General features: G+C 35.6%; 1 protein-coding gene across 3 annotated transcripts; it reads right to left on the bottom strand.

Moving 5' to 3' along the window:
- Nucleotides 1-195: 195 nt before the first annotated feature.
- LOC134530382 (cell growth-regulating nucleolar protein) lies at nucleotides 196-16,296 on the bottom strand. 3 transcript variants are annotated; one of them, XM_063365153.1, is made up of 5 exons: nucleotides 16,193-16,296; nucleotides 10,150-10,270; nucleotides 7,605-7,836; nucleotides 2,556-3,279; nucleotides 196-641 (listed from the first exon to the last, which is right to left on the bottom strand). In XM_063365153.1, the coding sequence occupies exons 2-5, from the start codon at nucleotides 10,266-10,268 to the stop codon at nucleotides 391-393; spliced, it is 1,326 nt and encodes a 441-aa protein (XP_063221223.1). In that variant the 5' UTR covers nucleotides 10,269-10,270; nucleotides 16,193-16,296; the 3' UTR covers nucleotides 196-390. The 3 variants fall into 3 exon arrangements, with proteins under 3 accessions (XP_063221223.1, XP_063221224.1, XP_063221222.1); XM_063365154.1 differs by lacking the exon at nucleotides 16,193-16,296 and adding an exon at nucleotides 16,161-16,179; XM_063365152.1 differs by lacking the exon at nucleotides 16,193-16,296 and adding an exon at nucleotides 10,386-10,470.

Raw genomic sequence — 16,296 nt, forward strand, 5'->3', positions numbered from 1 at the left:
ACCACTGCCCGTCGTGCACTTACTACAACCAGACGTGACGCTCGATATGTGCAGAGGAACAGCGACAATGTAACCACTGTTCACAACCTGCAACATTGTTTCCTAGCTCTTCCACTTTCCAGCCCACTACAGTAAAATGAGGAATAACAAACATGAATAGGTGACTTACTAGGACAAAAATCTGGCCATTAACAATTCCATTAACAATTGTTTTATTATAAGCACCTTTTCAAATGAATAAGCTGAAACTGTGCAAGTAAGGCTCCACTGCAACAATACCACTTGCTGACTTTCACAAAGAAAGAAAACTTGTTTCATGTGGAAATATGAACATGTTTCACTTCTCTCCGGTAAAACATCAATCTCCAGCAGCATCCACCAACCGATACGTCAAACGGTAGAAGACAGCACTGCTCTTCCTTTCAGTGCCTTCACGCCTTGCGTTTTGTTTAGTCTCTTGTTGAACTTGGCTTTGATGGTGTCCGTGATTGGCAGATGCGCCTCGGCCACGTACCTTGCCATCACCTTCTTCCGGAGAACCTTGACCGGGAGCTCTTTCCTGTCCGAAGCCTGCAGAACTTGGAGGATTGTGTCCTGCCAGTCGAACTTCTTGCTCCCACTAGTGTTCAGGGTTTGCGAATCTACAACACATCACAAGAAACATTGAAGCTAAAACGTACATTAAACATCTGGTTTATCAGTACAGGTATTCACCCAATTACAAAAAAAACTGCAGTAATAAAAACTCATTACAAGAATGCTTATGCAATTTGGGCACATAGCAGGCAAATATGCTTGTTTATTAACAGTCTGCATGCTGTTATCCACTTGAGCCTAGTATTTAGTAATACACATGCTATTATTCATAATATATTTTTAAAAAACTCAAACTTATTGCAATGTTAATATTTCATGACTTAAAAAAAGTTTACCCTTTAGTTATTTTTACTAATTTTTAAGGTAAATCAATACTTCTACGCCACTTCAAAGATACTGTATGAAATCTTATTATACTGAAACAATCTTACATAGTAAAATTTGATAAAAAAAGGCATTCTCTTGTAAATAGCAAAAACAATGTTGATCAAGCAGTGTATAATTGTCTGATTAATGATCACATCGTCAGTGATTTTTACATTAATCATTAATTTTTGCCATTTTGGTATAACACTTTAACCTCAAAAACTTATGACATTAATATGTTACTGTTTCATTACCAAACAATTACTCATTTTCGTGTGAATAGTAAAATACATATCTTTATGAATTGTTTGATATAGTGACTTACATAATAAACTTAATTACAATATGATCCTTGAAACATAAAATTACTCTGCTGCTTGAATTTAGCACACTACAACTAGACAGTCACTTTCATAATACAAATACTCCATGCAGAACTAACTGTTAATCCCTGTCACATTTGAATGTAAATATTTCAGAGTGCAAAGATTATGCAATAAAACACGGAACATATTTCATGACTTTTCCTCTTTCATATGGTACGAATAATAATGGTGGCACGCAAGACGTATATACCTATTCTGACATAGTTTCATCAGTGTACAATAGGTGTTGCATGAGTTGTACTGAATATTTACCTCTAAGTATTTTAAGATAGTACCTCTTTGGCCCCTGAGTCTTATCAGATATTCACCATTTAGTGTTTCATGGATGTACCTCTTATCTATGATCCAAATAACAATTGTAAACAGATAATTGAAAATAAATAGTTCATCCTGTTGAGTTGAAATTATGTGCAGTTGTTGTACCTTTCTTCATCAAAAATAGGTAATCATGCCTTCTAAACGTGCATCAGTTGGTAGATCTACCAGCGGAGCAAGAAAGAAACAGAAAATATGAGCTTCACAAACAAGCGATGAATGACAAGCAAGCAATGAAGATTGTTTATGAGTTGCTCAATTGTGTGCATCAGAATCAGAAGTACAACAAACAGTAAGAGTCGAAGCAGAACATTTATGAGCCCCATCCCTATACACAGGTTTCAAGTGAGAAGTGGTTACTTTCTTGTTCCTCACAGACGAGAGTACCACTAGGTGTTTGATGAAGCACTTGTTACCTGGCTTTAGCAATTGCCCGTGATCTAAGGTTAGCTCTCGAAAAACTGCCATATATATTGTGTATCAGTGAACAGAATCAATAATAAAATGTATATCCCACAATTTCAAAACAAAAATATCATTATTTAGGTTTCCACACCAGGTTCAGAAGCAGGTCAGAGGAATACCAGAATCATGGTAAAAATACATAGCTCCTGCAATTGCACAACCTTCTAACAAACACTATTTTCGACTCAAATATGAATTTACAATTTTGACCACTGTAAAACTAAAACATCACCAGCTGCAGATGAAACTTTTTTTTCTACTGTTTCTAAATATTTTTTTCTTCTTTTACTTGTGTTTGTGCCTGATGTGATACCCACCATCAATTGACTTGCATCACTGGTTACAGCTGCAACCCTATCACTGCCTACTAACTGCCCCTATAGCTTATTTCCTTCCCCTTACAGTTTTATTAAATCATATTTGTACCTGATGTGATGCTGGCTGCTGATTGATCTGCAAGACTCAATACAGATGCACCTCTTGACTTCTTCTTCTTCTTATGTTTCTTGGTTTTATTGTTTACATTTGTATCTGAAGTGATAACTGCTGTCAACTGATCTGCATCACTTGATACAGCTTCACCTCCTGATTTCTTCTTCTTCTCTTTTTTAGTTTCACCGTTCATGTCTGCAAGTGATATATCTGCCATCAACTGATCTGCATCACTTGATACAGCTTCACCTCCAGATTTCTTCTTCTTCTTCTCTTTTTTAGTTTCACCGTTCAAGTTTGTATGTGACACATCTGCCATAGATTGATCTAAATCACTTGATGCAGGTTCACCTTTAGATTTCTTCTTCTTCTTTTTCTTATCTTGCTTAGATTCATCACTTATGTTTGTGTCTGGTACGATGGCTGCTGCCATAGGATTTTCCACGGTTGTCAAACTCTCCTCGTGTTTGACCTTCTTATTCGGAGATTCTCTTTGATGCTTGCTCCGTTTCGTACCCCCTTTGCCATCCATGCTGCTCACACTTTCCGGAAGCTTGATTTCTACTTCCTCCACGTTTGCAGCACTCTTGTCTGCAGCACTGGCTGCACTTACATTTGGTTTGATGGATTTTATTTCATTCCATTTCTTTGTTAGCAAATCCCACACTCGATCAACACACTGTTTACTGCCTCTGAAAATGCCACTTTTGATGAAATTCTGAAAAGAAAAAAAACAGAATATTTATTACTTATGTTTAGTTCTTAATTATAGTTTTATATCTCTTCCATTACATAATATTCACACAAATAATACTCAATATTTCTTCACACTAACACAAATATGCTTATAATACATACACATTTCCTTTGTCTTTTTATTTTACTTACAACACTTATAGTTGCCAACAGACTACGAGGCAATGTGGTAAAATTTACGACATTTAGGACATAAAAAGAGGTTTGTTTGAACTGTTGTGATACTGCATATTGTGAGCCAGAGGGATTAGATATTTTTGTTTCCAGCTGACTTATGACCAGTTGCACCAAACACTTGCTCGAGCCGAGATCGAATGATCATAGTTAATAAAAAAATTCTTAGTTTCAACAAGGTTCCACTGAAATTTAGTTGCACAAACAGAACTTCAGATTCTCAATTTCATATTCATTGATCTTTGTTGAAAATGCCTAAGTTAAAGTGGAAATGTAAAACATTCATTGCCACTGGGCTATAATTTAAGACATCATAGAAAGTTCTTTTGCAACAGAATTCTTGAACACTTCTGCTGATCACCTATTACTACATTTTGTGAGTTATTTCTTTTTAGTTTTTGCTTTACTGTCAACTTAATTCCTGCATATTAATAAACACTGATCAAGCTGAATGTTCTTAAATTAAGTGTTATCAGAAAAAAACATGCAAATGAATTTCCTGGTATTTATTAAGATAAAACTTTTTATACAATGTGCTGCTGATGACCTTTTAAATATTTTCTAATGACTTGATTGAAATATTTTTTCAAAAATTACCTCAAACAAAATTTTAAGTACATAAAAACCAATTTCAAGCTATAATGTACAAATGACTTATTATTTCCAATCTTTTAGTTCCCAATGTCACAAAATTAATAATAGTCTTATTGACAGAACCAACTTTTAAAATTATTAATATTTATTTGCTGGTAGTAAACACTTATCGGATCTCAGAGTTAGTATTCTGAATACCAAAATAAGGTGGTTAAAAATAAAAAAAAAGTCAATTTCAAGTGGTGTGATGATCTTGAATGGCGCAATAGTTATGTTGTGTTAATTCTAGCTTTAAAAAAAAAATCTTGTATTATGAACGTGGCTCAAATAGGGCAAGTGGCCGCCATTAGGTGATGGAGATATTACGCCTTAATTTTGGTTTGCTCATGACTGGTGATTCATGAAACTAATCTTACTTAGGTATGTAATTTTTCCCCATAATATGGAAACTTCAGCCACATAGCTTAGTTAGCATAACCATGGTTCCAAATTTTAGTTAATAAAATTCTAAGAAAATTAAATACATTATACCAGTGAAGTTCTGATTAAAACACAAACAGGAGTGCCTAAATATAAACATCATAGTTGAAAATGTAATACAAGTTAGGGTATAGAGTAGAGTGCTTCCCAAGTTCATGAAAAGCCCAGGAAGCTGCTTGGGCAAAGAAAAGGTGAGTACAATTAACCCGAGGGCGAACATTAAACAAATTTAATTACGTACTCTCAAAAAGGAGAATTAAGTTGATTGAGCGGTGATTCAGTTAAATAATAAAATGGTGGTTTTATTTCAAAACTTACCCTGTTTATTCGGAATTATAGTTGTCATTATTTTCCTTTTTGACAGTGGTTTGGTACATAAGACTGCAGAAGGAATTTTATATTTTAACAGTATTAGAGAACCAATAACTGATTAAATAATAAATTGAACCTTGTTAGTTTAAAGAATTACAAAATTACACACAGAAAAGTTACTGGGGCCCCAGCTGTCAAAACTATAAATTACAAATAGATTATTAATTGTACCTGGAATACAAATTTAACATTTTTTTTTGACCAACTAAAACATCTCATAATCAAGTTTTCACAAAAAAAATAAAGTTAAAATTTTACTTGTATTGTTCATGGTTAAAATACTGCCTTAGAACTTTTCTTAGTCCAACCAGTGTGGGACTATGTATAATTTAGGTAACAATTACTGATTTAACATTATCAGATATAGTTGACTGTTTGCTGGCGCTGACTAGAAGAGGTGGTAGCTCAAATGTTAGCCGACTGGAGAGACGCGTAGAATACACATCAATTCAGGAAAGAAGAGGATGTAAACCGGATAAAGAGCCAAACTCTTGGACCCCACATTCTGGGGGTAGAACGTTAAAAATCACTCCCTCTGGAGATGCACTAATGCTCGTGGGAGCCACGCACGAGTCAAACTAAATAATAACATAGTAAAAAAAATAACACAATCATCAATCAAGAAATAAATAAGAAAGGGATTAATTACTCCCATACTCCATGGGATCACATCCCTTAAGCGAGTCGGTTAGTCTCAGCGAGACTGATTTGCGAAAGGGTTCGCGGGCGAGAAGAACCGGAAGGAAATGACAATGGTGACAGCAGAAGGACAAATCCTTTGTCCCTTAGGTTGCAGGTAGCTAAAACTCACGCTAGGAGCCCGGAGGCCTATAAATTAGGCCAACTGGCCTCTGATTGGCTGGAGGTTGCGGTCGAGAGCGCTTCGACGACCAAAAAAAATAACAAAGGTGGCTGGTAGCCCAACTTAAGGGGGCTTGGAAATAACTTGTTGCTCTCCGAAAGCAGCACGCTTTGTCAAGACACAGGGAAAACAGACATGGGGCTAGTTCTCAAATGTCCCATGAGAGGGGAGCCTGGCGCTTATGGGCCCAACTGGGCTACGCTCTGTCGGGCTAAAAAGGAGAGAGGAGAGGTGTGACGGCGGCTGCTAGAGGCCTCGCTACTTGCCAAACTAAAGAACAGTAGTTGTCATCTTCGCCACAAGATGGCGAAGGCAGACCTTTCGCCGACCAGAGAGATGTCCTTGATTTCGGCCCGGTCAGTGCTCTCTGTGAAGTTCATTGAAAGGTATGAGGGGTGGGAAGGGGATGGGGAATCGGCTGTCCTGATGGGAAGTAGTCTTGACCGGAGCCCAGATCGTGCCTAGCAGGTTGGAAACCCTAAACAGGACTGTGACAAGAGTTGATCACCTCCGGCCAGCTCTCGGAACGGAGCTGCCCTAGGGGCACACTGAGGAAGGCACTAAGGAGCACGAAGTTGGACAAAGTTACAAGGAGTGGTCGTGCCCTGAGATGGGAAGAAAATGAGTCTAGCTTATTGTGCCGCAAAGGGTTTGCAAAATCTCAATTTACGCTCTGGGAACCTCTCGAGGAACCTGGTGGAAAAAGATTTAATGGGAGAGAACAATAAGATAACTAAGTTTATGTTAAACTATGAATTCTCTGTCAAAATAAAAATGTGAAATTAAATTTTCAATCAAAAATAAATTGGTGCCAATTATCCCAAATTTGCAGCACAACATTAGCAGAGTTAATTTAAGAACATACTGGTAAAGACCTTAGAGAAGGAAGGTTATTTTTTTCTTATAGCAAGTAGTGTTATTACTTACAAAATTCACAATAATTATATTTTTATTTTGTGCACATTTTTATTTGATGACTTTATCGTAGTAACACATTTTTAAGATCCCCATGTATTATTTTATTCGCAGAACAGCTGTGGTAATGAAAAGATACACAATAACAGAATATTGATGTTTTAATTATATATTTTGGGTTAACGGTACATTATTTGGTTTTTGTTGTAGATATGTAGATATGTTTCCTATGCTTGACCCTTTTACAAGTCTGACATAACCATTCGTTGTATTTTAGCATAACTCATCAGTTAAATTACTTTTCCAATATGTTTTTTTTTGATTAGCAGGTGGTGCCAACCCTAGAGATGAGGGTAGGAATTAAAGGAGTCAGGCAGGTCTTGAGAGTAGATTCACCAGTGCAGACTGGGGGTGCTGTAGTAATAAAATGTTGTTCCTCGCAGATGATCCAGGTTGGGGCTGTTCTTAATGCCCAAGGTCAGGTGAAAGGATGAGAGCTGCAAGATGCCAGCCACAGAATTCACTCCTCAAAAATGTTTCTAAGTTCAGTGCTCAAGCACTTTTAAAATGTTATTGTCAGAATTTCCTCTGGTTTCTGACATCTACATATCTGCTACTGTTACTGAATCATCTCAATAATAAAAAAATCAGTCAAAATTACTCATACATCAAATTCAATTCTGAGCAAAATACCAACCCAAACATCACATAAAAAAAAACACCTGGGACAGTGAAAGACTATAGAACAGCAAGACCTCTCAAATTGTGACAACAGCTTTGCAAACATTCTAGCAAGGCCTCTCAAAGTGTGACAGCAGGTATTCAAACATTCTATCTGGTTAAACACAGTTAAATATGCTGCATTTGTCACAATTTGTCTGTGAACTTACCTCAAACTTAACTTTCTTCCTAGGAATGTTCTCATAATTTGAGATGACTTTCAGGAGAGCCATATCGTCTTGCGGCAAATTGTTGGTAGATGCTATGATCGAGTTCACCATCGATATCCATTCCTGCTGTTTGGTGAGCCCCTTGTTCGATGAGGGCTTTGCAACGAAGCCCTTAGGTGCATACTTCTCTTGCTCAGTAATACACTGAGTGTGCGCAACATACGTCTCCAAGCTGAAACACAAACAAATACATTATTTCATAATGAATAACTTGATCATAACAATATTAAATACCTACATTAAGGGCCTTTTCACACTGTTACATTCCAGGTTGTCCTCGTAAGGCAATCTAGAGTAGTAACAAATCAAACACTTGTAAACTTGACCTCTGTAGATTGGAAACAAAAACAGTTTAAAAAAATTCCTTTGCAAAGGTTTTTGATAAATCATAGAAAAGAGTTTTGTGCATGTTCTTAGAGATTTATTCTTATGTTAACAACACTCATACAGTCCGAAACTTTTAGGTAACATTATAATAATTTGCTGTCTGATATATATATATATATATATATATATAAATTCTGAGAAAGACCCCTACTACATTGTAACAAGTACATACCAGGGCCATTGAATGCTATGAAAATTTAAAGTGTTTACTTAAAGACATTTCCGACACTATTTGACTAGTATTTGAACTATTTTATGAAACCTTACTATACAATAAACTTTTTTAACCTAGCAAATTTTTCTATTTTAATTTTTTAATCCTCCAAGGTGAAAACTTATTTTAAAACATCTTGCTCTTTTGTTTGCATCCTCTCCTCTTATAAATATGGAGGAAAAAAAAACCAATTACCCAGTCATATTACCAATTAAGATTGACAAGTCACAGTACATTACGAAAACATTATGGAAAAAAAAACTATAAACACTAAAGAGTGAGTTCTGTGTCAAGAGTTCACATTCACACCAGCTGAATTGCAGAACAGACATACGTTCAACTTCAATGCAAGTTATCCAGTCACTTGTTATAGAACTTTCATAGTATATTTTGCAAGCTCAAATGAGAAAATCTTTAATTTTTTTATAGGTGCTTATGTAAAGTTTTTGTTGAGTCACAAATGTTTCATTCAGTCATTAAGTTCTACCACCTTCACTGACCGGTCACATCAAAAATTCTCACATAAATTTATTTTGAATAGGCACAAAAAAGTGATTCTATCAATATAAATTCAGTAACTATAACAATTAGCATAAGAATTGTATATCAAAGTGTACTGTAATATTGAAATAAATATGTAAATAAATACCTCTTACATTTAGGGTAAACTGCTGCAAAGCGTACAAAATTACTCATATAATTGATGAGAAAACGGAAAGGAATATTTACATGCACCTCAAAAAAAGGGCTGTTCCAGTGCCCGATTCTGGTACCGGACATCTTCCGATATTAAGCTCTCAGCCAACCACAAGTTATCAAAACATGTATCGTAGTATCAAAAAAAAATCTACATAGATGGTTTTTCAAATACTTGCTTTGCTTATGTGTTGATTGTGACAGAAAATAGATACTCTTTGTTGCTAGGTCATGTCAATCGACTTGATTTTTTAAAAGCAAATATTAATAATTAATGTCAGAAACTTTGGTTGCATGGCCAGAATATCAGATTGGTAGATCTACGATCCTACGTTACATTCCTTGCCCGATAAGAATTTTCTTTTTGATGTGAAAATACTCCTTTACCTTTCTATGATGATGATTAGGAGTTATTTTATTTTCAACTTCATACATTCTATGGCAATGATAAATCAAAGCTTAATAAACTTCCTGGAAAAAAAAATCTGAAAATTTTGAGATTTTAATCGTACCAAGGGTTTATTTTTCTACTACCCTATAAAATTGCCTTTTCAAACTCAATATACTTTTATCTCTGCTTCGAACAGTTAATCTGTGCTGTTTCCCAAAGTGTAGAGGCACATTTTTTCTACCAGCTGATTTTAGATATTGTTTTACAGAGTTTTTCAATTGTTAAAAAATTTATTACAGACAAACACATGAAAAAAAAGAAAAAGAAATTGAGGATTTTGTAAGTAACCTGTCTCGGCATTTGCCTAAAGTAATTTCTAGGAACCACTGGAAACACAAACCAAAATTGGCTACACAGTGATTTGGATCAACACACACTGAATTGTGCCGCACCAAAGTGAAATTAATAATTAATTATTTAAAATAAAGGATAAAATACATCAGATACATGTGTGTTATCTATCCCCGTGCTCCAGTAAGCAAAGAGGCCCACATTTGCTATGAAATATAAAATTGTGTTTTTGCTGCATGACTAATAAACAATAGCAGCCCCAAAAAACCTCACCCCCCCCCCCCCTTCCCAGCCTGGGAAATCCTAACAAAAAATTAGAAGCAAATGGCTACACTCAAATAACAAAATCTATCCAATTATACAAACTGATTCAAACTAATAAAAGAACATCTGAGTTATTGTGTGGTCTATATAAAATACAAGAGCAAAACATTTTTCAAACTCACTTAAAATCTTTGTTGCAGTCCATGCAGGATACGGATAACGGTCGCGAACATTGCCCATGTAGCTCAACCTTGTTCTTCTTCAATGACTCGCCACAGTTATTGCATATGAAGACAACCATCCCTGAATCCAACACAGCACAAAGTTACACAGAAGATAAAAAAAAAAAAAAATAAACCTTTAAAACTTAATCACTAACCAATAACCTCTTGTATTCCATGTACGTATCATTTTTTACCTGGACAGGTAGCTGGAACTACCATCAAAATTCTTCAGGTTAGTTCAATTGCATTTTTTCTTCCTCCTCCTATTGCAACGACTTACTTACATTAGTGAATGTGTAGAGTTGCAGCTTCTTTGAAAAAAGTGGAATAGCAACAAATGAAACATTTTTTTTTACCTACATTAATTATGTAACACATATTATAATGGATGTGTCTCATATGACATTGTCATTTTTTCATTTTTTTTAGATCTATTATAAAATTTTAAATCGATTCCGCTCTTGCATTTGTTGTCTGCCACAAATATTTTTAACAGATATTCACTTAGTGTAATATAATGGGTGTAAAACGTCTCACACGTTATGTTGGTTACGAATACTTGCACTTCTTTTTACACCAATGATCTTACACGCTGTGAATATCAGTTGAAAATATGTGTGGGAGAACAACAAATGCAGGTGTGGCACCACAGGCTTGGTTTTAGAAATAACCCTTAAAAACAGTAATAAAAAATGGGGAAAAAAACAACAACACGGCATGTGAAACCGAACCTTGTGTTTAAAAATCTCTTTATTAATGTAGCTTACCTAACCCAACACACCTATCTTTTTGCAAGAATTGGCAATATATACAAAACTATAACCTCGGAAATACATATTAATGAAATAAAACAACCCCTGGTATTACGAAATACGAAGAAACCTTAAATAACTCACCTTTGCAACAACACAAAAACCATATATATATATACACACACACACAGCAGAACCTTGATTAACCAGGATAATGGGGGGGGGGGAGGGGGTCAGCACCGATAAGCGAAAATCACATTCTAATGTCTTTAGGTTAGACAATACAGCAAAAAAGTTGTTCTGTACTTGTAATCCAGCTTAAACCAGACTAGCATTTCTTTTCACAGGCAATTCTAGGCCATTTCTTTGTCTGTTCATTCCTACTTTTAATACGTAAGTTTCGGTTTTACTCCTTTCTTGTCCCTTCCCCCCTAATGAATTGCGGTCTTGGTTACTACCCCCCCCCCCCCCCCCCCCCCAATGTTTAATTTTTAATTGAGAACACGGTTTAACCAAATGCCTAGTTAATCGGGTCACGGATAATTAATGAAATTATACAATTATAACTTTGCCATTTTTCAGAATAACTAAAAAAAAATGTAGGAAACTTAAAAAACAAAAAACAAATGCATGGTTAACTTCTATACCTAGTAGGTTTCCCACAAAAAATAAATTAACATTCCAAAAATTTAGTTTTTGAACACTACAAATGCCCCTCTATTTACCCTGAAAACATATTTTGAAAATTACTACTGGATATTTTGAAAACAGTTTACAGGTGAAGTACATCATCATTACAACCATGCTAACTACTATGTTTGTGTACATTTGTTTTAAGATTTTGTAAAATAAATAATTTTAGTTCTATTTACTTTCTCTGTAGCTATTATGAGACAGGAGACAAAGTTTGTAAAATTTAATTATTTGGAATATGTTTTCTCGTCAGTATATCAATACTGCAATGTTAACTACGTCTGTGTATCTGTTTTGGAAAATACTTTTGTCAAGTGTGACTGTTATTAATAAAGAAAATAGTTAGGTACTGTAAGTATCAAGTGGCATAACAAAAACTCTTGCTGCAATTTTAAAATCCTGTAATGTAAATAATTCTGTGCTTCAATAACAAAGTCGAAACTATTTTCCACAAGAATCTGCTCTTATATCTGTTCTTGCCGCACTGTTTTCTTGGTACTAGCTGCAACTTGATCCTATGGTTCTCCAGAGATCATTAGGAATATCGTGAAGACGAAACAAAAACTCTGAATTTGTAAAAGTTCCGTATCACGTATCCAAGTTTATCCCTTGATCCTGATGACATTATCCTGTACATTTTGATCCTATGGTACTTGATGCATGCTGTTTGAATTTAGTACGTCAAAAAATCCTGCACAAAACCAAATCTTGTGATATAACAATAAATTATGATCTTAAGTTGAATAAAAAGGGAAATATATTTTGTATTCAACTTACGATCAATATTCATTGTTATATGACAATTTTATGTGCAGGATCTTTCAACATACTAAATTAAAAAAGCAAGCATCATGCACCACAGGATCAATATTCACAGGATCATGCCATCAGAATCAAGGGATAAACTTGATACAATTACTGACTGAATTTAATGTCAGTGAGTTACAGCCAGGGCCGTGAATGTCTTCTAATCTGATCTGTTTTCTATTTCATTCACTTCAAATGGAAAACAAATTAAGGTATAAAACAATCTTTGCCCTGCACATATTGTTGTTCCGTAAATTTGAAGTATTTGGCACAAATTTAATATTCACCTAAATTCTCCAACATAAACTTTGTTAGACCTTTGTGCATACTGATCAAATCTTTCCTATGAGAGTCCTGCGACACTTTCCCAACGCTTCAACCTACACCCAGATGTAATTTTGCAAATGCTAGAAATTCGCCTCACGTCCCGAACCCGATCAGAAACTGTGTCCAACGTCGTGACAAGCCCAGCTTAGGTTGCATCGCCAGGCATGCCCCCTTCCAAATGTTTCAGTGCTGTCTGGCACGTATCGGCGCCAGGCACAAGAGATTTCCAACAAGCTAACCACCCCCCCCATTCCAGAAACTTCCGCCCAGATCAACGACCTCCCGGTCTCTAGAACACACCACTGGCCGGCGAACGGACAGCTTGCGCCATCTCTGGGCGGCAAAGCGAACTAACTTACCTTTAGTTAGGCGCCGGAGCGAGACCTCTGCCAGCCGCTACCACAACACACTCTAAGTTCCATTCCACCCCGACAGAGCTCGCATCAGTGCACCTCTGAGGCCCCTTCCAGTTAGGCAATCAGCCCTCTTCGTATTTATTTTTTCTTGGTAGGAGGGGCAAGTACTTCGCAGACTTATTCCAGCTAATCAGAGGCCATTTCTCCCACTCCCTAGGACTCTGGGCCTCTCGCCCCAAATTTAACCACATGTCACCTGGGAGATAGGGAGATTCGTCCTTGTGCAGTCACCGCGATCACATCTCGCTTCGGAGCTCATCGCCCGCGACTTTAACATTTTCGGCAGCAACTAAATTAAGAGATCTGATCTTTTAAGTTCGGGAGTTTTCCCTAAATTTTTTATTCATCTAGTTGGCTAGTCACTTTAGTTCAACTGAGTAGCTAGTGCTTACGATTTTTCATGATGTTTCACTGTGACCACTCGCACTGCCTCTCCTGAGGGAGTGACTCACTTCACTCCAACCCCAGACTGGTAAGTGGAAAATTCTAAGTCCTTTTGGTTATATTTGCCTCCCCATTTAACCTTTTGCCCTAACTTTTCTGTTTATTTGGATTATTGACCACTGGACCCCCTTTTTTTGGTCCCAGTGGGGTGCAGCAGCCAGTTCACGAGTTTTTCAAGTCTCAGTTCAATAATTAGTTAAAGACTATTCAAAATTTAATCTACAAGATTCACGCCGGTCCCTCGGAAATTGAAGAATGCCAGAATTTCCTAGTTATCCTCAGCCAGTGAACAGTCCTCTGTGGAATATTGTGAATACATACTCCAGCACCGATCGGAACAACTAATGTCTTAAATCAATTAAATTTATTTTGGTGAAAATATGATTGTTAAAATTTGTAAAATGTATCAGATGGTTTTAATGAATAGTTACTAATGGCCTGGGCACTCCTTATGGTTAATTCTGTTAAGGGTAATTTTGTAATTTCAATCAATAGCCAAAGAAAATATAACAAATCTTAATTAACAATAAAACAGGTAGAAGATAAGCACCAGGTTTTGTTTTTCACTTCGAATACAATCCACCTTCCTAGTTCCTATTGTGAGAACTAATTAAATATTAAATGAGTCTCCCTTGTGTCCTCTGATTATACAGTTGTTACTGTGTAGCCCATATAAGGCAGCTTCCAGAACTTTGATAAATAAATATATATAAAGTTTTTTTCTTTAATTACACAAGGGCAGTAACAAAGTAATGACACTCAAGTCCCTGTCGTTCTGAATAGAACTCACTATAATATTATATTTCTAAGGATCTCTGGAGAACCAGTACCAAGTTGCATTTAGTATCAAGAAAACAGTAGAGAGGGACAAAACTCAAGGTTATCTCTCATAATAAACAGTCTCGCTACGCTATGAAAGCAAAAAATAAATTTAAGTCACTAGAGCAAGCACAGAAGACCCTCACATGGCCGCGGCCACGTTACTTTACAAGCTACCTAAATTAAACTGTCTTTATAGTTACAATAAAAAAAAAGTTAACATTATGTACGAGACTTATTTACGTTATTAATAAAATACTACACTTGACATAAGTAGTACCAAAACAGATACACACACAGTTAAAAGTGGTAACAATATGCTACTGACGTTAATACTCCACTTCATATAGGTAAACATAATGCTCATAAATGTAACAAGTTTGTTACATTACAGCTACATTAAAATTATCGGCATATCCTACTTTAAAATAACCACCACAAATGTAAAAAAAAAAACAAAATTAATTATTATGAAAGCTTTTTTTTTTTTAAAGCCATGACTAGAAATTTACCCTGCCCTCGTGTGACAAAATCTAACCAACCTTTCACTTTAGTTACAATTTACACTGTTTCCTAGAAGCCATGACTGCACCTTTACCCTTACATTTTTCTCCTTGGCTAGGAATAACTTCTCTCACACATATTTAAACAGAAGGAACAGATAACACAATAGCAGACCTTACTCTCCAAGACCCTGATTAAAAGATCCTCAATTCAAATCAAATTGCAATATTCATACTGCCCCAAAATCAGTGTTAATAAACAATGCTGTAATTCAAGGGCTGAAGGCCTCAATGTGTATCAGCTTTATGGTTACCAATAGCCAAAGTGGCTGAGAAAAAAGAATGTTTGTTAAACACTCCATGAAAACAACACATTGGAGGCATACAGGGCTCCTAGGAGAACCTGTACGATGGTTTTCACTCTAAATTTAATTTTGATTAATAGTACACACTTATAAAGGTCGCCATGTAAATGCTCTATCGTTATGTTTGTAAAAATATAAAAACTTGATTGGAAATTTCCGTAGTTGCGTGGAATGACTTAGGCTGCTGTTATTGTCGTCCCAAGCTCTATGTCCCAGGCAATCGGATAAAGCCAACTTCTGCTCAGTAAACATAGGTATTGTAATGTAAGATATAAAATTTTAATTTTTTCACAAACTAGTAAGAATTATGAAACCATCCCTTGAGAGTTAATTTATGGGCGTGAGAGTGAGTGAAAACCATGTTTACCAAATTTTTTTCTTTCCGTTCTAAAAAGCCGCGACATCCTATTATTACCGCTGAACAGCTGGCCAACATCGAGGACATTAGAAATGATAACGAAAATCAAACCCAGACCACATGGTGGAAGGTGAGAAATGTTAACACGATTATGCAACAATTAGATAGATAAGAGTTAACTAGCTTAGGTTATTTAAATACGTAAATTATTTACACAAAGATATTGAACTACGGTTTTTTACGAGGCTTAAAAAAAAGGAAAAAAACTTCGAGAAAAACCTTATAGGTCTATATAAGTTGCATAAAAGGCACTAATACCACAAATGTATCAAAACGGTTGCACTTAAGTGACAAATTATCAAATAGAAATATGATAGTATTTTATAATTAAGTTACAGTGTGCCGGTTATATAAACAATATAACTATAGTACACTTTGCACAAAATAAATATATTTTAGTAATACATCACTTAATTAATATTTACTTTTGCAACACTAAACACCAAAGTTTACTTACTAAGTCAAATATCATTAAAACTATTATTCATGAAACCAACCCACGTGTACTTGTCAAAACAAATAACTTAAGGACAAATCCAAAGATACGTAACAGAAAATAAA

Source organism: Bacillus rossius, chromosome 3 (genome assembly GCF_032445375.1).
Source record: "Bacillus rossius redtenbacheri isolate Brsri chromosome 3, Brsri_v3, whole genome shotgun sequence".
In the NCBI taxonomy this organism is placed as follows: domain Eukaryota; kingdom Metazoa; phylum Arthropoda; class Insecta; order Phasmatodea; family Bacillidae; genus Bacillus; species Bacillus rossius.

Bases quoted from the DNA above. Each gene is read 5' to 3' on its own strand.
- LOC134530382 (XM_063365152.1), bottom strand. From the start codon at position 10,410: ATGGTAGTTCCAGCTACCTGTCCAG. The intron at 10,271-10,385 runs GTAAAAAATGAT...TGTTGGATTCAG, and splicing joins AGTTCCAGCTACCTGTCCAG to GGATGGTTGTCTTCATATGC. The intron at 3,280-7,604 runs GTAAGTTCACAG...TTTTCTTTTCAG, and splicing joins GGAAGAAAGTTAAGTTTGAG to AATTTCATCAAAAGTGGCAT.